The sequence below is a fragment of the Chrysemys picta genome, chromosome 1, assembly GCF_011386835.1.
Source record: "Chrysemys picta bellii isolate R12L10 chromosome 1, ASM1138683v2, whole genome shotgun sequence".
NCBI lineage: Eukaryota > Metazoa > Chordata > Testudines > Emydidae > Chrysemys > Chrysemys picta.
The window spans coordinates 168,152,188-168,179,535 of NC_088791.1; the positions used below are offsets into that span (position 1 = coordinate 168,152,188).

A 27,348-nucleotide genomic window follows, 5' to 3' on the forward strand; every position below is an offset into this window, starting at 1 on the left:
CCTGCTTTGGACTTTGGAATTCACTCACATAAAAGATTAAAAATGACCATAACCCTTGCCATGTTCAGAAATAAATGCAAAACTTGTATCATTGATTTCCCTTTCCCTTAGTAATGGCTGAATACTCACACCAGATCCATTTTTCCTGCAGGCCAGGAAAGGGGAGAGAGAGTACACCTGCCCTGTTTTTAAGTACCTGAAACATGCGCCAATATTACAGCTGTATCTGAGCAGCTAGATTTATAGCTTTCTTGATCCTCAATTTAGCCTCTCTGTGTGATCGTGGGTAAATCACGTAATCTCTCTGGGCCTCAGTTTCCACAATAATGATAACCCTAAAGTGGAATATTCAGAGGCAGATTTTGAAACTCCTCCCAGTCAAGAGTTGGTTCAAATCTGAGTTTTGGGGTTTTTTTTGGTGAGTGGAGGGGCGGAAGGGATTGGGAAGGGCTGTCTCCAGTTGCATCATTTCTGAAAGAGTCAGGAGACAGGGTCGGGGAAGTTAGCTTTCCTAGTGCCGGTGTCCACAGTTGGGCAAGGTGTGGGACATAATGGAGCATCCAGACCGCTAAAAAAGTCTGGCGGGGGAAGCAACTGTCCGCCTTTCCCCATGCCTGGCTCTCCTGCAAAACGTGGACGATGAGCCTGACACCAGCAGCAGCACATGTAGCCCCTGGGCTGGGAGCTGCTGCGGCAGGGCCGGAGTCGCTGGGATTCACTTTGTGCTGCGGAGCTCGGAACCTACAGGTCTGGCCTCTCAGCACAGCACAGCGCAGCGGCGTCGGGGACAAGGCGGAGGGGGCGGAGCTACCGGATGGCGGATTGGAGGGGGCGGAGCTAGCGCCGGAGGGGAAGGAGTTTACGCCCGTCGGACTGGAGGAGGGGGCGGGGCAATCACGTGCGGGGTGGGGCTTGGAAGAGGGCGGAGTCGCGTCAGGACTGCACGCGGCGGCGGCGTGGTCTCCTAGGTAACAACGCAGGCGGTGACTGTTGGTGGGGCCGGGGCCGGCGAGCGGCGGCGGGTCTCGGTGCGCGCGGGTGGGGAGGCCGCGGTGAGTGCGAGGCGCCGTAGGGGTGAGACACAGCTGAGCTCCCGGCCTAGGGGCGGGGGCAGGAGGCTGCTGGGCGCGGCCCGGGGGGGCGGTGTCCCCGTTCCTGCCCCCTCTGCCCGCCGCGGCCGGAGCCGGGTGTGCGAGCTGCAGCCGGTCCCGCGCCGCTTGTCGCGGGGGTCGGAGCCCCGGGTGATGCTGGTTCCCCGTTGCGGGCAAAGCGGGAACTGGGGGTCCTGTCCCGGTGCACTGAGCTGCGCTGGCCTCGGCAAGTGTGCCCCGGTGCCCCGCCGCAGGGTCTGGCCTGGCTCAGAGCGCGCCCGGGCCCCCTGAGCCAGCAGCTCCTCAGTATTTTGTTTTCTGCTCATTAGTCAATGTCTGACCCTCACCTCCCCCCCCCCCCACCCCGCTTATTCACGGCAGTGTGCAGCTCCCCCGTCCTCCCTCCCCCGCCAGAACGATTAATACCCTGGTATGGTTTTCTTTGGCACTATGGTATCTGGGGTTCACAAATGCTAGTGAAGTTAGTTTATAGACTCAAACTTTAAAGCTGCGCGACATCATCTAGTCTGACCTCTTGCACATTGCAGGCCACAGAATCTAGCCACCCACTCCTGTAATAAACCCACAACCTCTGGCTCAGTTATTGAAGGCATCAAATCATGATTTGAAATCTTCAAGTTATAGAGACTCCACCATTTACATTAATTTAAACCTACAAGTGATCCGTGCTGCAGAGGAAGGTGAAACCCCCCACAGCTCCCTGCCAGCCTGACCTGAGGGAAAATTTGTTCCTGACTCCCAAATATAGTGATCAGTTGGACCCTGAGCACGTGGGCAAGACCCACCAACCAGACACCTGGGAAAAAATTCTCTTCTCATCGTACCATACATAGGCACCAACTCCGTGGATGCTCTAGGGCTGGAGCACCCATAGGGAAAAATTAGCGGGTGCCCTGCACCCACTGGCAGCCAAGCTCCCCCCTCCTTGCCTCATTCTCTCCCCCCCCTCCCCCCCGAGCATGCCATGTCCTTGCTCCTCCCCCTCCTTCCCAGCGCTTCCCACCTACGGCCTAACCGCTGTATGGTGGCACTTAGGACTTTCTGGGAGGGAGGGGGAGGAGCGGGGATGCCGTGCGCTCAGGACACACATTTTTTCTGTATTTGTTCTTTAATAAAATTATAAACTGTTATTTATGGAATGCTGCTAGAAAAAATAGCCTCAGTTTGAAACTGGGTAAGTATAAAAATCTCATTAGGATTGTGTACTTCATGTCCACTTGTTTGCTTTAGTGCAGGGGTGGGCAAACTACGGCCCGTGGGACTGTCCTGCCCAGCCCCTGAGCTCCTGGCCCCGGAGGCTAGCCCCCGGCCCCTCCCCTGCTATTCTCCCTCCCCCGCAGCCTCATCTCGCTCGCTCCGCAGCCGGCGCAATGCTCTGCGCGGCGGGGCTGTGAGCTCCTGGGGCAGCGCAGCTGCAGAGCCTGGCCCGGTCTCTGTGCTGCATGGTTGCGGCGGCGGCGGTGTGGCCCGGCTCCAGCTGGGTGGTGTGGCTGTAGCGCTGCCCGCCACTGGTGCTCCAGGCAGCAGGGTAAGGGGGCAGGGAGCAGTGGGGGTTGGATAGAGGGCATGGGAGTTCTGGGTGGTGGTCAGGGGGCGGGGATGTGGATGGTGGTCGGGGGGGGGGGGGAAAATGGGGTTGAATGGGGGCAGGGGTCCTGGGGGGCAGTCAGGAAGGAGGGGGGTTTGGATGGGGCGGCAGGGGGCAGTCGGGCAGGGGTTCCGGGGGCAATCAGGGGACAGGGAGAAGGGGTGGTTGGATAGGGTAGGGGTCCTGTGGGGGCCATCAGGAATGAGGAGGGGTTGCATGGGGCGCTGGGGGTCCGGGGACAGGGGTGTGTGGATGGGGCGGGGGTCCCAGAGGGGCTGTCAGGGAACAGGGGGGGTTGGATGGGGCAGGAGTCCAGGGAGGGACAGATAGGAGGTGGGGGCTGGGCCATGACCCTCTCCTCTAACCGGCCCTCCATACAATTTATGAAACCCGATTCAGCCCTCAGGCCAAAAAGTTTGCCCACCCCTGCTTTAGTGGGATAGAAAATAAAGTTTTAAGCAGTTCAGAAATTGCTTGAGAATATGCTCATCTGGCGTCTAAGACTTTTGCAGTCTTCTGAAGCCCCTCTCTCCTTTGTGTCATCACTCTGCATATTTCCTGCCTACATGGACCAGTGGGTTTAAGCAAGTATATGGGATCTGCTTCTAAGACGCTGCTAGTGTCTCCCTTCCTCATGGCTGGGGCTGTCGTCTTTCACTGCCAGCACCATCAAGTTCCCCCACCTATTGAGGTAGATGGGTGGAATTTCTAGGCCACTGCTAGGACTCTTTCCATGAATTAGCCTGTAAGTGCTTTATTGAAACACACATGCGCGCACACACACACACACACAATGCTGTCTTTCAAACAAACTGGCTTAATGTTTAGGGAGGAAAAATAATAATGACAAAAAATACTAGCTTCTTAGATTCGGGCACTAACAGCATTTTTTTCTGTGTCCTACATATCTTGCAAATGCTTGACTTTCTTAAAACAGTAACTTTTTTTCTTTTTCTGTTGGTGAAGTTAAAACCTTTGTTAACCCAGCCTTGCAGAAACCTGTCTGCTGCTGCTGTAAAGCTGGCACCCAATCCCCACTGTTGGCATTTAAATAATCCTAATCTCATTTTATAAATTTATACCTAATATTAAGCAATGACACTATTATGCTGCTAAACAATAATATTTATAATAAAATAGCTGTTGCCACAATAGAGCAGCCCAGGTGAAATCACTTTAAAAAAAAAAAAAAGTGCAGAAGTGAAGTTCCTAACAGCAATGTTAATTGAGCAGCATTGCCTACATATAGTATATTCTGTTCCTGTATTTTCTTGTTAAATATGTTCTTTGATTAATATTCATGTTGATATATTTGACCATTAAATATGCCTGATGTGTGTAATGTGGATGAGTTTATGTTGGTGTTGAAAACTTGACTTTTCATGCTCTTAAAAAATAAACATACAGTATAACTTCTGTGTTACATTAAGATCACTATTGTAGGTTTTAGTAAAGGTAAGTTTTCAGTTTTCTAGAACATCATCCGCTCAAAAGAGAAGTGTGTACCTTTGTAGCATTTATGTTCTTTGCTCATTCTGCCAACATCGGAGTGACTCTTTTTTTATCATCAAACTATCACAAGTGACCAAGTCAGCTAAAAGAGAAAAAAAGAGTCTTTGTCATTGTACTTTACTATAGAATTTTCAACAGAAAGTATCTTTTCTCTTTGGCTACTCTTTCAGAATACTGGCAAATCTCTTGTGCAGACAACAAAATGGCATGTTTTGGAGAACAGGATTCTTGGGTTCATTTTTGCAAAGTACAAGCTTTACGTTTGTATCCAGAATGTAAAAAGCTTTTATTGTACCAAACAGAATCAAGAAGAGCTAGAAAAAAAATGAAAATTAACCAGTTATAGCAGTTCATTGACAAACTCCTGTTTGTAAAGGAAATACTACCAATAGCAAATAACTTAAACTACTTCGGTAGCAACTTAATCAAGACACATGCTGCTGAACATATAGCTACTGAATATATTAGTAGAATTCCCGAAGCAGTGTGTTTCAGACACAGTACATAATAGAAATTATAAATCTGTTCTAAGTAGACTTTCTACTACTGCCACTTCTTGCAATGCGTACTTTAAGCTAATGTGGTGGGTAAAATAACTGTAATTTTCTTTTAAATGTGTTTAGAATAATTTAATAGTTAAATGTTCAATCTTGGTTTTCATATTGTAAGGAGTTGTTAAGCTAATGGGATTGAATAGTTTTTATCCGCTTTCCTTTCCTCCTTCTCCCAGCCTCCAGAAAGTTTCTTGGTAATCTAAATTCACCAACAGTGTCTGGAACTGAGTTGTGTATAGTTCTGTTCTCTATACAGGGTGGAAATTTTTTTTCCTCCTGAAAATTCTTCTGGCATTATGTATGTTTTATTAGAGTGCCACAGACGTGCAATGTCAATTATCACATGTTGAAATTATTCCCTGATTGTAGCTTTCAAGGACTGCCAGTTCTTAATTTTCTATATGCAGTATGTCCAAGCAGATGCTGTAAGAGAATTCACAACACAAGCTCCTTTTAGTCCCCTACTGCTGAACAAAGATATTTTCTGGGCCTAAGTAACAATTTGGCTTCCCTCTAACAAGTAGCAGTGTGTTATGGTGTCTGGCTACATCTCTGACTAATCCGTCATAATCAGTTTCTGTTTACAGTTAATTATTTCCTAATGTACAGTTCTTAATACCATCATAAAGAACTCATTTCAGTTATAGTTTCAGTTAATCATACTTTATTTACAGTTTTGGTTTCAATAACCTTACAGTAGGTGTGTGAAAAGGCAAATGTTGTTTTGCAAAATTACAACATGAAGATTTTATGATGTAAATTGTGATGACTGGCTGGACTTCTGATCGTTTAAAATATTATATAAATCTCATTGGGGAAGTTTAGTAAAAGATAATGAAGAGCTACAGTCTTGTTGGCATTTGTATCATTAGAACAGTTTGACTAATGATTTGTTGGCTAGCAATACTGACAAGGACATTGGCTACTTATAACACTGTCTATAGAAGCACAATCTACTTTTGTGTCAGGCTTCTTCCCAGTAATCAGCTTACACTCTATTTACTTTCTGTATTAACCAAACCTGCCGTGACACTGCTTGTATAGAGTCTTTTTCATATTGTCCTCTTAAAAGCCTGAGGACTTCTGACCCACATGGCTACCAACTGTGCTAGACCTCTGGTACCGTAACCATTTTAAATAGTGATTTCCTTTTCTATTCTTCTGAATCACAGGTGGTCTCTGTGCATTGAATCAGAATCATGGGATTGTTTGATAAGCTAGCAGGATGGCTTGGCCTGAAGAAGAAGGAGGTTCATGTTTTGTGCCTTGGGTTGGACAATAGTGGCAAAACAACTATCATTAATAAACTTAAACCTTCAAATGTAAGTAGCCTCAGTTCACTGCTAACTCTCTATTACCAAATGTTATTGCAAAGTTGATGGAGGAAAAAAGTGAAGGTCTGTTTATAAGCTAAGAAAATATAATGTATACAAATACCAAAAAAAAAAAAAAAGCTTCAGTCCATTTGCAAACCTGGCGCGCTCGCACTTTCTCTCTCTCTCTCTCTCTCTCTCTTATATTTATTTATATATATATATATATTAAATTGTATTTAAAAAAACAACCACCACCACCACCTACTAATATGCCTAGTGTCTTCTCAGATCACAGGATAAAGAAGGGTTTATGATGGACGAGATTAGAAGTGGGCTGTGGAAACTGTTTTTATTTTGAAGAAATAAATGTTATAGTTTGAAACTTTAATGATTTGGGACAAGTACAGTTTTACTGCAACTAGCACTTGTCTGTAAACATCATTATCTTTGTTTTAGACTATTAATGATTAAAGATGGTGCTACATAACTAGGAAATTAAGAGTGAGAATGCAAAACTTTTATGGTGAATTCAGCATTGGTACTTTCCAAATTAATGGACTGTGACCATCAGATGTACTAATCCATTGCTAAAAAGAGAGTGTGAGTTCACCATCGATGTTTTGTGTAACTGAGTGTGATGAAGAGTACATATTGCTCTTTGATCTAGTTTGGCGATAGAACTGAATGGCATTTGGAGTGACTATAGCATTGAAAACTGGAGACTTTTCCCCACCATTTTATTTCCATGCATTCAAGGATTCTGGTGGGTTATGTGTAGCCTGATGTAACCTTAACTATCACTAAACATAGTTTGTTTGTTAATATCCTATTATATATTTAAATGAAGATTGATATCTTAGAGGAGACTTTTTAGCAAAAGCATGTCATATCAAGTTGCAATTTATAAAGGTACTGAGAGTCTAATGTTTCTTGCTCCAGTAATTTTGCTTCTGATAAAATGTAATTGGATCTATAAATGTAAACTAGATATCTATAAAATTACTTTTTAGCAAGATGCAAGCTACCACAACCAGCTCATTATTATATTTCTGGCTTTGTTCTCAAAAGTGATGACCTTGGGATCTTATTATAATATCTGTTTTTATAATATGCCTCAAAACAGTGCAGTATCCAGAGTATGGGTCAGGTCTTGAAGTTAGCACCAAGATATGGCAGTGATGGGCACAATAGAAAACCCTAAAATAGATAAGCTAATTATATGAGTAAAGCAAGTAGAAACTGTCTCCTCCTGTTTACTTCATCAATCACATTATGGTAGTTATTTGTGAATGTATTGTAAAGTGAAAATATGCAATAACACTATTTTATTAATTTGTTAAAATGTAACAAACTTCATTAGATCAGAGTCCCTGAAAACTACTAATTCTGATAAATGAATTAGTTCACCTGACAAATTGCTCTGAACTGTCAGCTAATCATCAGAGTACAAAGCCAATGAATATATTTCAGGCTGAGCAGTCACCTTGGAAAGAGAGCTTGAGAGAGGCATTTAAAAAAAAAAAAAAAAAAAACTCCTTTTTACCTGCCAGCTAGAATTTTGTTCTCCACTGGTTAGTTATAAAATTCAAAGAAGTCATCTGTAATTTCTAGTATAAGATATCCTTAAAGGAAAGTTAGAATCATAGAATATCAGGGTTAGAAGGAACCTCAGGCGGCCATCTAGTCCTGCTCAATGCAGGACCAATCCCCAGACAGACTTTTATCCCGGTTCCCTAAATGGCCCCCTCAAGGATTGAACTCACAACCCTGGGTTTAACAGGCAAATGCTCAAACCACTGAGTTATCCCTCCCCCCATGTTGTGCCTTCTGTGTTCAATGCAGAGTCATGACTTCTTAATGATGGAAACTGCTGGCCAAACTACTACTTGTGGTGAAAATAACTTTTTTTTTCATAATGGTTTTAAATATCAATAAACTAAGCAAGTTTTAGTGTATATGTGGGGGAAAGCCAGTTGCTTGTAAACATCTTTTATAAGATTTTAGAGCCTCCTATTTTCTCAAATAGCTGGACTCTTTGCAACCTTGTTGATTTTTTCTGAAAGATTCTGTCATATTGCACTAACTTTCCAGAACAGTTGCTCTGGTAACCAGGCTTTTTGTTGAGCTGTGGTGCTCTGTTTTGTCCCAACCTTTCCTTCTTTGGTAAACATGATACTTTCTTTGAAGTGCTCTGATAGTTGACTAAAAACTAGGTCAACATAAGAACCTAAAAATTCAAGCTACTGCTTCCCAACGTAAATAGGTTCCTGCTGTAGCTTGTGATAAAGAATATTAGGACAATATGTCCTCTCTCTTTCTATTTAAAAGTGTTGAGATATAATATACTTCTCTTTGGGTTGAAACTGTGACCTCCAGAGGGTAAAAATACTTGGATCCTTTATACTCTGACCTCATTGGTAACTCTTCAACCCAGAAAGCTATCACTTTCTGTGATAGTATGTTACTTAGCTCTGGTCAGTATGTAGTCTGTACCAAAACTATAACTTAAAGTTTGTTGCAAAAGTAAGGGAATTCAGTATTAAGGCTGAAATATCCTCACTCCCGAGCCTTGGCCATAGGTAATACAAGGTCTCCATTTTTTTGCTAGAAAATCCAAAACTTGGATCTCGAGAGCGAGGAAATCCTGGGAAAGTATGTTAAGTACCTGCCATGTCCATCCAGAGGTCTTCTGTGTTACTCAAATGTTTCCTGAATATTATATATTGCAACAAAATTTGTGGGAATATAAATAATTTAGAAATGGTTACATTTCAGTAACTGTGTTTCTAACTTAATGAGTTTGTTGTAAAACATGAATTTTCTCTTTTTAAGGCTCAAACTCAAGACATAGTTCCAACAATAGGATTCAGTATAGAAAAATTCAAGACATCCAGGTAACATTACTTTTGTGTACACAAAATTAGTCTTTCTCTTTCAGTGTGATGTAATCAAACGTGATGATGTGTGGTGACATAATGAAGTGTCATTTGAGTCACTCATGTTGCTGTATCATAATATGTTGTATGTACTAGTGCTGCTCTCTAATGTGTGAAGAGGCCAATAATGTTTTGCAGTACCGCATGAGAGACTTGACTTTGATTCCTGGCCTCACTTATAGAATCAGTAGGGCTGGGACTCTACCGATTCAGTGTGTGTAGTCTTTAGACATGTCTCAAATCGCTGAATATTAACCTGTACTAGGTTAAGAAGTATCACTGAGATACTTTGAAGGGATCTCAGTCTTCTCTCATTAACTGAAAAATGGTGGCTGTAGCCTTGACAATAGGAAAGCTGCATTGTTTAAAGTCAGGAAAAGAGGGGGAAATCATCAGTTTCAAGAAGGATAGTAGACAGGCAATTGCCTCAACACACCCCACTTGTGTGTCTTAAAAAATTGAAAAAATATGAGAGAATAATGAAAAACCCCTAATGTAACTTTTCAGTATTTTGAAAAAGGTGTGCAGGTAGTCTTCAAAGTAGTGTGGCCTATTGGTTGGGAGACCTGCAAGAAATTCATGAGGTTTCTTGCTTGGACTGGGATTGATGGGAGTAATATTTGTAATTGCTTTGGGTCACCTGGTATCACCTACAAATCACAATGCTTTGACCACTGCTAGGAGAGGACAGTATGCATCCTTCTGTATTGCTGTCCTTTATCTGCTTTTTAAGTTGGTTAGCAGGGGAGGTGCAGAGTGGCAATCACATTTTCATACATAACAAGAGTGTTTAAAATGCTTTCTTCAGTTCTGTATTAATATGCCTAGTAAGGAATCTGTCTGGTCTGTATTGTTACAGACGTACTTGCTTACAGAAATAAATTGCCAAAATAAATGAAACTGGCATGATTATATTGTATTATTTTGACAAAATATGCAGAATTTTAAAATATTGTGCACAGAATTTTTAATGGTGCAGAATTTCCCCAGGAGTAATAGATGCATGCCTTACTGTATCTATACACTCCAAATATGTAAAATGGCTCAGAACTTACTGAGCTGTAACAGACTGTGAGACCCAGTGATGATTCAGCCTCATGATATTCTGAATAAAAAAAGCTCTCAACCATGCTTGTAGCTGTTTCCGTCACTTCACACTGATTCAACAGACATGTTAGGCTTCAGAATGACATACACTGACAATTCCTGGAATCTTCTTATATAGCTAGGTTCTTACACTGTGCTCATCACCATAGTACCTGAGTACCTTCCAGCAGTGCATTAAGCAATGTGACTGCACATCAGTCATGTAGTGTTTGTTCTCTCATCCTCTCCCAGGTGGAGAAGTGGAGTGTCTTGTTTTGGTAGGGCTTTAGGGTTATTGTTTTGTTTTGGGATTTTTGCTTAAATATATGTGGTGGTGGTGGTATGTATTTATGTTAGAGAAGGCAAGCACAAAGAAATGCACTTTGCACTTAAAGTGAAAGGTGGTGAGGTTTGTGATGGTCCCTAGTTTGTGAAGGATTTCATTCCACAGTCTCAGACTGGCCCCTGAGAAAGTTCTGTCTACCGCACAGATAAGCTTTATATGCTCTTATTGTAGAAAGTTCCCTTGTGCCAGAGGAGCTTAGTTGTTGACCACAGTCAAGTGTAGAGATCAGAGGACAGCTTTGATGTATTCATGGTGGCCTGTGTCGCTGAGAAATGTATTTACTAATCAAAGTTTCCTAAGTGCTGAAGACTTCATGCCCTAGTGCAGGGGTCGGCAACGTTTGGCACGCGGCTCGCCAGGGTAAGCACCCTGGCGGGCCGGGCCAGTTTTATTTACCTGCTCATGCGGCAGGTTCGGCCGATCGCGGCCCCCGCTGGCTGCGGTTTGCCGTCCCGGGCCAATGGGGGTGGCGAGAAGCCGCGGCCAGCACATCACTCGCCCGCCCGCGCCGCTTCCCGACGCCCCTATTGGCCCGGGACGGCGAACCGCGGCCAGTGGGGGCCGCGATCGGCCGAACCTGCCACGTCAGCAGGTAAATAAAACTGGCCCGGCCCGCCAGGGTGCTTACCCTGGCGAGCCGCGTGCCAAACGTTGCTGACCCCTGCCCTAGTGTATCACTATCACAGGGATTGGCAACCTTTCAGAAGTGCTGTGCCGAGTCTTCATTTATTCACTCAAATTTAAGGTTTTGTGTGCCAGTAATGCATTTTAACATTTTTAGAAGGTCTCTTTCTATAAGTCTATAATAAATAACTAAACTATTATTTTATGTAAAGTAAATAAGGTTTTAAAAATGTTTAAGAAGCTTCATTTAAAATTAAATTAAAATGCAGAGCCCCCCGGACTGGTGGCCAGGACCCAAGCAGTGTGAGTGCCTCTGAAAATCAGCTCACGTGCCGCCTTCGACACGCGTGCCATAGGTTGCCTACCCCTGCACTATCACATTGTTGTAGTCTGGCTGAGAACTGATGAAGGCATGAAAATCGTTCACCAGGATGCATTGAAGTCTCCTAATCAACTGAAGATGATAGAAAGCATTCATCACAAAAGCTGCTATGTGAGAGCTTAGCATCAGCAAGGAATCCAAGAGTTCTTTCAAACTACAGACCAAATTAATGAATTCTGCATGAGCACCTTCAAGCAAAGAAGACTGCATTGTGGCTGCAAATTCCTCAAAATGTTTTCTTCTGCCTACCGGCATCATTTCTGTCTTTCTCAGGTGTATTAAGCTTGAGCCAACTGTTCATCCATGAGCTGTCCAATCACTGGGGTATCTTGGTGATATTGGTGTGTGATTGAAATATGACCATTCATATCATTAATATTGCCACTGTTAGACAATTGCAGCAAATCTTGTACAAAGCATGTCATGCAAGATGTCAATGGAAAAGTTATGATTTGCTGAGTGATTATCCTGTTTATATTCATGGATCATTTTTGTACCTGAAGTTATAAATATTGACTATATACTGGCATCTTACATATATGCTGTATTCCTGGGCACCACCTACCAGATACGATTTATATCTAGTACTCCTGGGGGGATTCTGCATGTCTGCAGAAAACGCACCCCCCTCCCTACAGAATTCCTGTGCTTCCCTGCAGAAAATGGCAGGGAAGCCTGGGGGTGGGAGGGAGTGACCATTGGCACAGTTCGGGGGGGATTGCCCCCCTCCAAACAGAGGCGAGGCATGGGTGGGGGGGCACACAGGGTTTCGTGCCACTGCCTCCCCCTCATTTCTGCAAGCGCAGAGTTGCCCAGCTGAAGGAGGTTGCGTCTTGGCTCCACTGACTCTGCAGCTGAAGGCTGCCTCCTGAGTCTTAGTGAAAGTCATGCTCCCCTTCTGTGTGCTGGGAGCCTTCCTGTTTTCTGTGCAACAGTGAGTGCCCATGGTGGGATTGGGGAAGTGGGGGTGGGGGAAATGAAGGACGGTGCGGGCGGGGGAAGAGGTAGTGGGGAAGGAAGAGGGTGGAATAGGGCAAGGGGAGGGGAATGTGGGAATGAAGGGCAGGGGCTGGAGAAGAAAAAGAGATAGGGGAATCGCAGGGGGGAATGGGAACCCGGCATGCGGTGTCCCTTTGGCAGCAGCTGGGGTTCTCCTGTTAAGCAGGCCCATTGAACCCTCACCCTGACAAGCCCTAACCCTCTACACCTGGACCCCTCAGACAAGCTCCCCACACTCAGATCCCCACCTCGCTGATCCCCAGTCAGCTACACCTGGACTGCCACCCAGACCCTCCCTGCTGAGCCCCAGCCACCTTCACTTGGATCCCCTGTAGAGTCCCATTGCCCCTGCACCCGGAAACCCCCAACAAGCCCCTGTGCATCCAGATCTCCCACTGAGCCGCCCACATCCAGATTGCCCCACACAGAAACCACTCCCCCCACACTAAGTCCCTCCACACTTGGATCCTGCTGGGCTGAGCCTGCCCACCTGCACCTGGCACAGAGGGGCAGGGATGTTTCTGGGGCAGGCCCAGCTCTTGAACTGTGTCAGGGTCAGGTGCAGTCCCTGTGCCGGGGGATGTGGGGGCTTCAGGGCGATCTCCCACCTCAATACAGCCAGTGGCCAGTGCTCCCCACTGCCATGCTGGAGCCACATTTATTTATTGGCAAATAAAATTTGCAGAATTTAAAATATTGTGCACATAATTTTTAATTTTTTGGTGCAGAATTCCCTCAGGAGTAATTTAAGTAGATAGCTTTGTGTTGATGGCCCATCAAAGACAATGGGGGCCATAGAAGAAACTCATTCTGCCCAGATGGCTCCTCCTGCAGATACTTCAGGCTCCAGTAGGCCAATCACTACCCCTTGTGAGTCATTAAGCCATGTAAGGACATGTGATATACTCATGTGACCCTGGACTCCCTCTTGTGCCAGTAACTTTCCATAGACAGGGCTGTGAACTTTGTTTGAAACAGAAAATTTCCAGGCACATGGCAAAGACTGTAAAAGACTCTGGGGATGACTTCATTTTGCCTCTTTCCTGCTCTGATTTTCTTGATTGTGGATTTACAACTAAAAGGAGCATATTGGACTATGGACTGAGGATCTTCCAATCTTTTGGAAGTTGCCAGAGAAACCTTACAAGCCAGCAGTCTATAACATCACCGCTACAAACCTGATATAAGAATTTTGCAATTATTATATGTATATACTTCTACCCCGATATAACGCTGTCCTCGGGAGCCAAAAAATCTTATCGCATTATAGGTGAAACCGCGTTATATTGAACTTGCTTTGATCCACCGGAGCATGCAGCCCTCCCCGCCCCCCGGAGCTCTGCTTTCCCGCATTATATCCCAATTCGTGTTATATCGGGGGTAGAGGTGTATTATCTACTAACCATTTTAACTCTCTTCTTTTCTTTTATTAATAAACCTTTAGATTTTAATTACTAAAGGATTGTCAGCAACGTGATTATTGGGTAAGATCTGAGTTATATATTGACCTGGCTATGTGGCTGATCTCTTGAGATCAGAAGAATCCTTTGTTTGATAAAATTGGTTTTCCGTAATCGCTCATCATAGAGTCCAGTGTCTGGCTGGAATGCCTAAGAAGACTGCATTTTGACTTTTTGTTAACCAACGTAGTGAGACAGAAGTTTACTTTTGTAATTGGCTTGGTATAATCTAATAATAGAATAACCACAGGTGTGCGGTGAGTCTGCCCTATTTCTCAGTAGTCTGTCCTGAATCTGGCATTCTCAACTGTGACCCACTGAGGCACGGTGACAGTGTGGTCGTAAGTGATGTGTCTGTTACTGACACTTCAGTCTGTCATCTGGTCAGTTCACCTAGCGGCTGCATGTAGATGTTGGAAAGGCCTGGAGAAGAATTATTCCTTGTGGGACTCCACAAGTGAAAGGTCTAGTGGTGCAGCTGTAGTTTCCCATAAATACTCTTTGAGTCCTTCCTGGACGGATGCACCCAAACCATTTTAGTGCATTACTCTGTAACCCTGCCACTTCTCTCAAATGAGATGGCAGTATCTCATGGTCAACAGTATCAAATGCTGCAGAGAAGTCCATGCGGAGGAGAATGGATGTCTGCTCTCTATCTGTTGGCAAGAAGAGCTCATCCATCAATGGCACTAAAGCTGTTTCAGTTCCATTACCTGGCCTGAATCCAGATTGTGCCAGGTGTAGAGTATTCAGTTCAGTTAGATGAGCTTGGCCTTCGGTAGCTTATCTGTGAACGTGTTTAGGAATATGAGGTTTGAGATTGGGTGGTTTTCTAGAACCAGTGTTGATTGGACTATTACATGTTTGAAGGGAGAAGGGAAAATTCCTTCTCTGAATGATGTGTTGGCTATTTTGGTCAGGACAGGAGCAGCACCAGATGCTAGTGGCACCAAGGCAAGAGGGGCATGGGTTGGATTCTCAAGTCTTGAGTTGACTCTTTTTGGGTGTCCAGAACTTCTTGATGAGCAAATGTACTGAACTGTGGGAGTGCAGGTGGAGTGGATCCATGCTGTTTAAGAAGACTTCCCAAATGAATTTTTCAGGAAAGTAAGATGACAGTACTTTGCAGCACTTGATGCTCAATACTGGTGCAGGTTGTAGGCACTCAAAGTTGGTAAAGCAGTTTGCCACCCTGGATAGCAACTTGGGGCTGGATGTGGCAGCTTCATTGGAGGCTGATTGGAAGGTTCTCTTGGCCTGTAATACAGCCCAACATTGGTTTTGAGGAATTTATGTTTGGTCCCGTGTGTATCAGCCTTTATTTTCCACGATTTTTGTACTTGAGTTTCCATCCCTCTCTTCATCCAGCACATGGTGTCAGAAAACCAATCAGATCCATGTGGGCGATATAGGAAGGGGCTGTTTGGGGCCAGCACGTGAATGATGGAGAATAGTATACAATGATGAGTGTCTTTTTGGTCAAATCAGGATTACTGGTCTATCATGTTGCCTGCGAGCTGGAAGATCCCTGACCACTGCTTTAATGAGGTCATGGCCCATCCAAGACAGTGGCTAGGTTGTGATGACTTCTGTCTTGACATATAGGCTCCAGCTCAGGTCCAGAGTAAACCAGCCGCTTGGGTTAGATCTGAGATGACCTGTGAAACTCCTAGGAAGGCAAGTGAGGAGATGAGTTTTTGGGCTTTTGCCTTGTAACCTTGTTGATTTTATTGATGTCAAATGATGAGTAGTCTGTGGGTATTTCACCAGCATTGCCAACAAGGTATCTGAGCACTTTTATGAATCCTTGAGTCTGTGGTGGCCTGTAAACTAGTATAAAATCTGTTAGCTTTGGCTCTGGTTTCTAGTATAGGTGTATGAATTTGAAGTTGTCTTTCTTGAGGGACCTCTGTTGCATTTGAGGTTTGCAGAGAAGATTAATACAGTGCTGCCTGCCTTCTTGTCTTGTTTTGTTCTGTGATGTACTGATTATCCTGGAGGAATGGGGTGGACTAGCACAGGGCTCCTCGTGTCATCCAGCTAGGTCTCAGTGATGCAGCCTTTTTCAGGTGCTTCATCGCTGGCACAGTCATGTATTGTTTCGGTTTTTTGCTAATGGCAGATCTTGCATTAATCAGCATCAATTTTAGTTTGTGTGTTTTGTGCTGTCTGCTTTTGACCTATTCCTAGATAATGATCCTGTGCAGTGTATGGGTGATAGATGTCTGGAATCTGGTTTCTTATATCTGCTTTTCTGTTTTCTTGGGCTGTGTAGCCGGGTGGACACCTGCTCCTGCCCTGAGGGGTTGGAAAAACCCTGGCTGATTGGAGGAAGTGGCTGCAGCTGGGCCACACCCTAATCAGAGCCCAGATGGCCAGTATAAAGAGGCTCGGAGCCAGGAGCCCAACAGTGTCTCTCTCTGCCTTCAGAGAGAGAAGGGCCTGGCTGCAGGGGGCTAGACACAGGGTACCTGTAGTGGAGCAGGGCTGGGGAAAGCTGGGGAGCTCCAGCCTGGAAAGCCCCAGGCTGCGGCCTAGGAGAAGGCTAAGGGGTACTGGGGGTTGCAGAGGGCAGCCCAGGGCTAGGCCAAGGCAGCAGATCCAAACCCAACCTTGCCGATGATGAGTGGCCTATACTGCAGTCTGTCCCAGAGAGTGGGGGCTAGTTGGGGACTGGCAGTGGCCTTATCCTGAGGTGAGGTGGGGGTTCCCCTGGGAGGGGAGACCTAGCGTGTGTGTGGGTATTGCCGGGGGCAGCACCCAGGGCAAGGGGCACCGGGGTCCTGGGAGGGACACGGGCGCCAGAAGAGGACAAGGCAGATCACCGGCCTGCAGAGGGCGCTCTAGGGGCTGGTGAGCTAATTCCCTGGACGATCAGCAGGAGGCGCCGCAGGGGTGAGTCCGGACCCCTCTACAGGCTGTTTTTCCCAATTTGAACAATGATAAGTGAAGTGGATTGTGTCACGGAATGGTCCAAGTTAAGGAACAGTTGTCTTGTTTGCTAGATGCTAGAGGAAAGGCAGATCTGTTGTATATCTTTTTGGTGCAGCAACCTGCTTGAGCCCTTGGAAGAGGAGGAGCTTGAGCAATGTGTTCCTGGAGTAGTGTTGGGTGTGCTGGAAGCGTGGTGGCATACCATCAATGGAAACCTTGCCACTGTCACTATCATTACTAGGTAGGCTTGAGCCCCGCAAGAGAAAACATCAATGTGATCAGATATCCATTTTCTGGAAGGTATACAATCAGTGTTATGACACCCCCTGTTGCTCTTACTTGCTTTGGGAGGGAGATGGTTAGTTATATAGTGGCCTTCTGACCAGCAGGTAGTTGTGAAGGTGAAGAAGCAAGGCTGGGGCTCAGGGATCCTTCTTTGTAAGAGAGGAGAGCCTTGTTCACAGGGCCGCCCAGAGGGGGGGGCAAGTGTGGCAATTTGCCCCAGGCCCTGGGCCGCGCAGGGGCCCCCACGAGAATATAGTATTCTATAGTATTGCAACTTTTTTTTAATCAAGGGGTCCCTGAAATTGTTTTGCCCCAGGCCCCCTGAATCCTCTGGGCGGCCCTGCTTGTTCATGGGGGTGGTTCCTGTGCTGAGGGGCTGGGAGATTACTTACAGCTTCACTTTCACCTTTTAGAAAATCTTCATTTCTATTTCTAAATTTTCAAGAAGTAAAAAGTGACCAGAGGTCCCTCTCCTGCTGCTTCCTGTTGTGCTGGCCATGTGTGGGGCTTGCTTGAGCTGGTTCCTGCTGCTGCTACTGTGTCCTGCTGCAGAGAGGGAGGAAAGAGTGGTCAGAGGAGTTAGAAACCTGGCTCATTTAAGGGCTCTAAGGAACCTGGTCAGTTTCCCCTTGTAGACAATCCCTCATACTGAACTTAAGACAAATACAAATAATGTCAGTAGGCTAGCTTTGTCCACATTTTGTTTAATTTCATTTATATGGATGCTTCTTATTTGATTCCAGAAGTTGATCAAAATGTTGTTTTGTAATTCTTTCATAAGTGGATTTAGGATTGTGCTTAGTGTTTGGGTTAAATGTTGAAGATACAGTAGACCATTGTCTGCTTAACGGCTTGGGGAAACCCAATAGTACTCAAGTGTTGAGCAAATTAAAATATTACATTGTAAGGATTCTTTCTTGAAGGATAGTTCTGCCCACTAAAGCCAATGAAAGCCATCTGTGCATATTAAGGCATGCCATGACATTTAAAAATCACACTTCCATCTGAATTTTATTTACCTACTATTACATTGTTACTGTATGATTGACATACAGAAAAAACATTTCACTCCCCATTTTTTCAGGTTGTTTACTTTTTGGATTTGACACTACTTTGTGTAGTCAGTTATTTTCCCTGTTTTTGTGTGTGTGGGTCTTTCACAAAGCAGAAGGGGGAAGAGAAAACATTTTTTAATGGGAAATTATGATTGTACAACCACAAAAACTGGCAGAAAGGTCTGGGGTTTGGTGTCATATCGGAAGTTTATTTTGATGTTTTTTAATTTACCATGTTTTAAGTTCACTGTCCATTTAAAAGTGTTAAATGAAAATGAGGAAAATATTTTTTTGTTCTATGGGATCTGTACTTCACTCTTTCTTCCTTTTCAGTTTGTCTTTCACAGTGTTTGACATGTCAGGTCAAGGCAGATACAGAAACCTGTGGGAACATTACTACAAGTGAGTAATTTTTTTTAAATTTTAAAACATTGCTGTTAATAGTAGCTAAATATTTTTTTAAAAATCTAGACAGAGGTATAACAAGTTATAAGAGCTGGGAGTTGATGCTAGACATATTCGGACTGGAAATAAGGTGCACATTTTTAAGTGAGGGTATTTAACCATTGGCACAACAATCATTGTGGTGGATTCTCCATAACCAGAAAATTTAAATCAAGATTTGCTATTTTTCTAGAACGTATGCTCTAGTTCAAACAGGAATTAATTCACGGAAGGCCTATGGCCTTCATTATATGGGAGGTTGGACTAGATGATCATAATGGTCTCATCTGGTTTTATAATATATGAAAATTTAAAAGTGTGATTTTACAGCCTCTTTGATTATTATTAGTCCTAAAATTTATAATGATGGCTTTATAAGCAATTTAGATGAGTCATGAAGGAGTGTGGTTCTTATGCTACTACTGTTACTAAGAATATTGTTCTTAAACAAAGGTTTAAGCAGCATTCCACTTCTAAACTAATTGGTTTGGAGTTATCCAGTGCTTTATAATGGTTATGGTAGTCTCATTAACTATTCTTGTACTGAGACATCAAGCTTGTGTTAAATGTAGCTATGTGTTTCTGATTAATCCATAATACTCGCTGCAGGTTTATACTGGATTGTTAGTATAAATAATTCAAAACACATCTCACTTAAAACAATAAAATATGGGTTGAGAGAGCATGTGGAGATAAAAAATAAGATTTATGAACAGTTGGTAGCAAGCATATGTATGGGGACTGGTTGTCAGTTCACTGAGGGCAGCGTAGAAAAGGAGAAATTTGAACACATTTAAAAAAAAAAGGGGGGGGGGGAATCACAGAGGTAGAGGATGGATATCTTACTAATTTCCTGACATTCATATCCACTTTATGAGGCCTGGATGAACCTAAAAGATGCTGATTTACTGCTGTTTTTGTTGACAATTGTAATGCGAAGCTTCAAAGAATGAGGCAGCTATGTAATTATCAGGGTACCATACTAACAAATTGTATGCCTTTTATCCTATATGTTGTGGCAAAAATGAAATAAATGCACCTAATAAAATTGTGCTGTTCTTTTGGCATATGCCCTATCTTTAGATTTTTCCAGTTTATTTCTTGCTGATATTAACATTTGAAACTCTTTTTTTTTAGTGATTTCTAGCTTCTAAAGTACTCTCAGTTGTTATCATACATATGAATATGAAGGCCAATAGTGAGCAAGACAAAAGTAACCTGAATTCTCCATTTTGAATGCTTGAATGTTGATGTGTTTATTATTGATAAACTTTGCTGTAATATTCTTTATTGTTCCTCTTACTTTTTTTTTTTTAATTGGGGATTAACATAGAGCCTTTTCCTACAAAAATGAATTGGCAGTTTGAGAAATTGTCAGATAGATGGCTATTTTGTAAATATGCATTAAGGCTGGGATTTTCAAAGCAGCCTAAGGTTATTAGGTGCCAAATTTGGATGGGATTTGGATGCCAAATTCCCAGAAGCTGCTTTGAAAATTTCAGTCAAAGTGTGTGATAGGAGGAACACCTTAATGCCAGTTTTTAATACAATAATGTCCTATGTGGCAGAAAATCAGTGTGTGCGCAACTGGTTAGTTTTCATTTGTATCATGTCCACAGTTTGAGTATAGTTTCTTGTCAGTAACACTGACACTACAGTGCACTCTCATATCAATATCCTCCCTATCCACTGCAGTTCTTTTATCTATATGGGATTTAATTCCAGTTAAAAGTAGCATACAGAAAAGCAATATAATAAACTAGTAAAGATAAGCAAGACAGCCATTTTTCTGTGCTTGCAAAGTTAATCTATAGGTCTGATCTAGAACCTGTGCACATAAGTAGGTACTTCCAACTACTTGACCCTTGCACTTTTTTCATATCTGGCTTACACCTCTCTCTTCAAGGGTACATAACTTGAAATCTGATTTAATGATGCATATGGTATCTTGACTCTTGAATATTGTCCCTGTTACTGGTTTTTTGTATGTGTGTGTGTGAGACATAGGAGAATCTTGTTTCTTTGTAAGTAAATATATGCTAGAATTGTATAGTATATTACATAGTATAGTATAGTACTATTGTACAAACCTGATGTTAACACTTTATTTTAGTAGTTTTCGATAATGCTGGAACATTCACAACAAATATTAAGCATTTGCTTATAATTTATTTAACTTTTTGTGCAATACACACCAATAAATATGGGCCTAGTCATGCAATCTTAACTTGGCCAAATTTCCCACTCTCTTCAATGGCAGTGGTAGGTGATCAAGAATTGCAGAATTGGGTTGTATTGTGGAGATGAGAGGGTAAAGCATACTGGTAGCTCACCTTCAAGGAAGATTAAGATGCAGAGAAAAAGATTACAAAAAATTCAGTAAAATACAAAAATATTTATAGGGGTTTCTTGTATACAGTTCAGAAAATGCATTGATATACTGTTATAAACATTTTCAATTTTCCCTTTATTAGAAAGCAAAAATAACTCTCAATATTAAGTCTACAAAGTCGCTAGTTGAATCGGCTATGCATACTGAAAGCGTGTATGCATTCTTCAAGATACCGGTGGTTTAGACCATAGGTTCTCAAACTGTGGTCTGTGGACCAACAGTGATCCGCGAGCTCCATTCAGGTGGTCCGTGGATAGTTCTCTCAAAGGGGAGCGCCTGGGCGGCTGCACACAAGAGAATGAAGGGCCATCCAACTAATTACTGGAGCCGCGCAGGCATAGGGGATAGGTGGGAGGGGGCAGTGGGGTGAGAAGAAGGGGTGGGGGGAATTTGGGACGTGCAGGGCTGCAGCGGCCAGAGAAAGAGGCGACTTTCCCCAGCTCCAGGGCTGCAGCTGCCGGGGAGAGATCCCCCTCCCTCCCAGCCTCAGCTCTGTGGCTGCTGTGGTGGGGGAGAGATCCCCCTTCTTCCCAGCCCCAGTTCAGGGGCTGCTGTGGCGTGGGATAGAGGGCACATCCATCCAATTAGAAAGGTAAGACTACTGATATTAAAATGAGAGTTGTGTGCTTTTATTTGTAGAACAAAGCGCTTTACAATAGTTAGCTAACGGTACAAACAACATTTGGAGAGAGCATTAAGTGGTCCGCCAAGACCCTTAGCAATTTGCAAGTGGTCCACGAAAAAAAAAGTTTGAGAACCACTGGTTTAAACATTGGTATCTCTTCCATTTTGATTCATCTATGCAGACCTTGACAGAACTTAATGGCTCTGCATATACACAGTTGTTAAACTGGTTGTAGATGAGCAAAGTTCTTGTCTGAGTGGACTCTTAACAAGATTCTTTAGTCAAGGAACTAAAGAACTATGACTTGAATATAATTTTTCAAGACCGTTTTGACGAGGTTTAACCCTTTTCACACTGGCTGGCCCAACGATGTCAGCACCCAGTATCTCCACATTGGGTGTTCATTTGTTTCAGCAGAGGAATTGAGCTTTCCTGAAAGATCTGTGTACAACAAACCTTATGGGCTGTGAAATTGATAGTTTTTATGGCAGAAGTTACATTGTTAACCAAAAGGCCAGATTTCAGAAACTGGCCTCAACTCAAAGGTTTCTAGCAAAAATCTTCCCTGAGATTGTAGAAATAGCTAGACAGCTCTGCATGGGAGAGGAGTAAAGAAAATATTTTGAAAGGCTTTTGTTCGTAAAAGTTTCTGAGAGAGCTTACAAATTTGCCTCTTTACTTTTCTATATTATGCAGAGAAGGCCAGGCCATTATTTTTGTCATTGATAGCAGTGATAAATTAAGAATGGTTGTAGCCAAAGAAGAACTTGACACCCTCCTGAATCATCCAGGTGAGAAAACTGTATTTTCCTATCATCTCCATATTATGTTGTTTTGTTTTAAACATAGAAACTGTTGTTATTGTAGACATTCTGCATTTTAAGTAAAATTCCCTCCTTTTTAGCCACTGCTAGGAACTAGAATAAAAGTAAAATGGAATTTGTATAACAAGGCAAGATTTACTTCTGTTGAGGAGAACATCAAAACTTAGAACCTGATAAGATTCCTACTGACCTCAGTAGGAGCTGGATTGGGTGGAACAGAAGTTAATAGTTGCTTTGAGGGACAGTAAATCATGGCATTTAAAAGCCTGGAGTTCATAGACAACATGTTTTTCATCTGCAATGTCTGAAAAAATTTCCATTAAGACCATGAATTACTGCAATATAACTTTTTGCTGTTTGGTTAGTGCTGTACCAGACCTCAGTATTGGCCTCTGAAGAGGTTAAAAACACTAGAAACTTCTTTTATGACTTTGCAGCCAGAAGTAGTGATAGCTAAATGATACCACAATTTCAACTGTCAAAATGAGGAGGAAGATTGATGATTATTTCTAAGGTTACATTTTCAAATAAGTTTTTTTTTTTTTTTGGGGGGGGGGGGGGGGTTCCATATTTGTTCCCAGGGGTATTGGAATTAAACCAGTTTACTTAAACCAGCATAATGTGGATGTTCTGACTAATCACGAGAACAAACCCCAGGAAATTTAAAGTAAAACCGCTATATAGCCTAATTTTCGTTCCCAGTCTGGCATATTCTAGCAGTTCAGTGGGGTGTTGATTGCTGGATCTATCACACTGAAAAGTTGTAGGGTAGGATTCTGACAACATAAGGAAAAGTTGTTTACACACTATCTCTTGGTCAGAAACAAAGTTATTATAGAAACTAATGACGATAAGTGATTCTGGGGGCATTATTGGTGTAAAAACAAAATATGTACAGCTTGGTCAACAAGATTAAGGAGTTGATTAGCATAAAAATTGTAGTTGGGTCTATGAGAGCTGATTGGTGAAGAGGAGAGGACCCAAGGACAGACTCTGGTACAAAAAGGAGAGACAGAAAGAACAGTTGGAGGGAGTAGTTGGAGGACAGTACCACAACAGCCAAGAGAGCAGAATGTCAGGAAGAAGAGAGTGACCCATAATACTGAAGGCTGCAGAAAGAGCAAGTTCACTGTACAAATGAATGTAACCTTGTTTCCAGGGATCAAGTTCGTGACCTTCTACAGGGCACAATTTTCCCATTGGTCCAGGAAAGGGATGTCTTGAATTTCTGTCTCATAGCATCATAAAACAAATGTAATAAAAATTGTTTGTTTTGCTGTTGTGAATATTCATGGGACTACTGAATTGGTTGATAATTCAAAGGTGTATGCAAGAGTAGTAGCAATCATTCTAGCAGTCATCATAGAAATCATAGAACTGTAGGGCTGGAAAGGAGCTCAAGAGGTTATCTAATCCATTTTCCCCATGCTGTGGCTGGATTAAGTATACTTAGACCATCCTTGACAGTGGTGTTTCTCTAATAGGTTGTTGAAAACCTCTACAAACTCCCTAGTAACCTGTTCCAGTGCTTAACTAATCTCGTAGTTAGAAAGTTTTTACTAATATCTAACCTAAAACTCCCTTGCTGTAAACTAAGTACTTCTTACTGTACTCTCCATGGACATGGAAAACAATTGATCACCAGCCTCTTTATAACAAGCTTTTGCATATTTAGAGACTATTATCATGTTCCCCCTCAACCTTCTCTTCTCTAGACTAAACATGCCCAATTCTTTCAACTTTTCCTCATAGGTCATGTTTTCCAAATCTGTTACTATTTCTGTAGCTCTCCTCTGGACTCTGTCCAGTGTGTTCACATCTTTCTTAAAGTGTGGTGTCCAAAACTGGACACTGTACTCCAGCTGAGGCCTCAGAATAGCATTTGCTTTTTTTCACAACAGCATTGCACTAACTCATATTGAACTTCAGACCCACTATAATCCAGTGTTTTCTGCAGTATGGCTGCCTTGCTAGTTGTTCCCTATTTTGGGTATTTGAGCTTTGATTTTGCTTTCCTACGTGAAGTTCTTTGTACTTTTGTATTTAATCTTGTTGATTTTTTTACACCAATTCTCCAATTTATTAAGATAATTTAATTCTTCTCCTGTCCTCCTGACTGCTTGCAACCCCTCCCAGTTTGCTGTCCACAGATTTTAAAAGTGTATTCTCCATTCCGTCCTCCAAATAATTAATGAAAATACTGAATAACTCCAGATCCAAGACAGATCCCTGTTGAACCCCATTTGATGCATCCTTTCAATTCGACAGGAAACAATTTATAACTACTGAGTATGCTCTTTCAATCAGTTGTGCACCCACATTATAATAACTTTATCTAGTTTGCTTATGAGACTGCCCTGTAGGACTGTGTCAAAAGCTTTACTGGGGTCCAGATATATCCTATCTACTGCTCCCTCTTCGCCATTATGCTCGTTATCCTGTCAAAGAAGGAAATTAGGGTGGTATGGCATGATTTGCTCTTGACAAATCAGTGTTGGCCGTTACTTATCACCTTATCCTCTAGGTTTGACTATGCTTGATTAAAGTAGTTTCAGATTGATTCAGTTAATACCTAGATTAGGCTAGTAATATTTACTGTGGCTGTTACTTGGAACAAAACCACTTCTTCCCATGTGCCACTGCAGCAGTTGAGATCAATTGGTGCACTTGAGAATATGTCCCTAGATTTAAATGGAGACCGTTGTCTGGTGATCCCCTAAAAGGTGTCTAGAATTCAAAATCAATATCTCTTGAAGGTTTGCTAGAAGAGGGTTACATATCTTAGGATAAGGTATAAGTCCATGTCTTTCTCTTAGGCTTTTGTCTGGAGTGGTTGGGAAGGAGAGGATGGTAAAGTCAGTTTCATTGTGATGTCTTTATTTTTAAGAGATGCATATTGGTGTGTGCCTTGAGATTACAGTAGCTGGCTGTGTTATGAAAATGAAAACATTTTTAAAGAAAAATAAATTACTATAATTGGACAACACATACTACAAATTGTTCTCAGTTATATTTTTATTATGACTTTATTCTACAGCAATTAGGATACTTGATGCTCTCTAAAGGTTGTTATCTTGCATAGATATCCACTCTTGGGTTACTTGACCTCCAGAACATGCTTCTAAGATATCTTCAAGTTTTCAGAAATTTCAGAAACCTCTTATATAAAATTCAAGGCATCGGGGAGAGAGGGAAGATACCATGGCCTCCGACTATAACAGAGAAGCAGGCTTTAACTAGTAGCTACAATGTTCAGATATTTGAAGGCGGCAGAGGAGAATTTCTTCTGTGTTTTTAATAGGTATGTTGTAGCTGTATAACTTTGTAGCGATATATAAAAAAAGCTGATACTATAGAATGGAAGCAAAAGTTGCAAAACAGTTTCAGCCCCAGTGTTTCACAAATTCATAACTTTCTGAAAAATCACTTGGGCAGATGTTTTCTTTGCATGTTCTCTTGCAAAAGATGAAAGTCTGAGGAAATTACTTTCAGACATTTCTGTTCTGTGCAGGTTAGTAAAATACTTTTTCCATTTAAAAAAAAAACCTCTCTTCACACAATTTAAAAATGGCTGATTTTTTTTAAATGAGGTATATAAAATAATTCCCATTAAGAACAACCATAACCAAGTTTTGGGGAAAAAAAGATGGATATGAATTATATGAAAAACTAAGAACTGGCTACTGTGTATGTGCAGTAGAAAATATTGTTAACACACAGGTATGCTTCTAGATAGACGTGAATACTCTTACGTAAGTGTACACTTATCAGTGTATGATGTTGGCATTTTAAATGGGCTTTAACCCCATTGTCTTTAAAAATAATAATACCAAACCCCACAGTAACCCAAGAAATTAAGAGTGGTAAACTGTTAATATAACACTAGCTTTGCACAGTTGAAATAAAAGATGGAAATAAAAATGTTAGGATTCCTACAATAACATCAATTTGGCCACTTTGCATGCATCTGATATCCCTATTCCTATATTTAATGTATCAACAGAATGCAACACATGGGCAACATGATTAGCTTAGCTAGCTTTATGTTGCTGTAGGAACTTTAGCTTTTTCATTTCTTGACTGTTTAAATGCGAAACCTAAAAGTTGCTTTAATTAAGCATAAGTTGCATGTTCTCAGATTTTTAATTTGCTAGAGGCTGTCTGAGGGGGGAAAAAAGTAGCTCCAAAGCTGGCAGACAGTTTAGTTACTGTTTGCTTTTTGATGAGCCATCTTGATCTCTGAATGTGGGAGTTGTGGAGGGAGGAATGTAGTTTCCAGCCATTATGAAGAAAGGCTGAAGAGTTGTTTTTAAAAAAAACAAAACAAACAAAACACCACAAGCCACTTCAGAATTATGAAACTTACTTATCAGCAAAGGAGGCTGGTCTGTGGGTTCCAAATTTAAACAACTAATGTAATGAGAAATGAGTTAGTAATCCTTTAAAGCATACATTTATTTGAAAAACTCTAATATTTTAGTGGTGCTTACTTCCCATTCCTTGGAGTTTAGGGAGAAGCTATACCCGAAGTGCTCACTGCAAATTCTGATGGTTATGGGGAAAAAAGTAGCATTTTCCTATCAAGATTTGGATGATATATTCAGATGTAGTCTTCTTTATTTTCTCCCCTAATGCACCACCCCTTTTCCTTAATAGCAACACAGGTATCCCATAGCTAGACTTGCTATTACCCAATTTTTTGTTACAGGCTAGAGCACTGGTAGACTTTGTTTTCTTCCAATGACTCTTTAACATTCTATATTAGCCAGACAGACTTGAGCATTTTAATAGATGCTGAGTGTGTTCTCACTGCTTTGTCTGCATCTGTGGCATAAAGACATTTCTCCATATTCTTCCTGGGTGTATGTAAGTAT

At 42.4% G+C, this 27,348-nt stretch overlaps 1 protein-coding gene across 8 annotated transcripts in view; it reads left to right on the top strand.

Moving 5' to 3' along the window:
- Positions 1 to 886: 886 nt before the first annotated feature.
- The window catches only part of ARL6 (ADP ribosylation factor like GTPase 6), a 40,599-nt gene continuing 14,137 nt past the window's right edge, over positions 887 to 27,348 (top strand). For 4 of the 8 annotated variants that reach the window (XM_005283665.4, XM_065589231.1, XM_065589239.1 and 1 more), the window contains exons 1-5: positions 940 to 1,052; positions 5,939 to 6,088; positions 8,915 to 8,976; positions 18,523 to 18,591; positions 22,347 to 22,441. In XM_005283665.4, the coding sequence (XP_005283722.1) occupies positions 5,966 to 6,088; positions 8,915 to 8,976; positions 18,523 to 18,591; positions 22,347 to 22,441 (349 nt within the window). In that variant the 5' untranslated portion in view covers positions 940 to 1,052; positions 5,939 to 5,965. Of the gene's footprint in view, positions 1,053 to 5,938; positions 6,089 to 8,914; positions 8,977 to 16,319; positions 16,811 to 18,522; positions 18,592 to 22,346; positions 22,442 to 27,348 lie in introns of those variants that run through there. The other 4 variants (XM_005283668.4, XM_065589235.1, XM_065589247.1 and 1 more) reach the window with 2 other exon arrangements.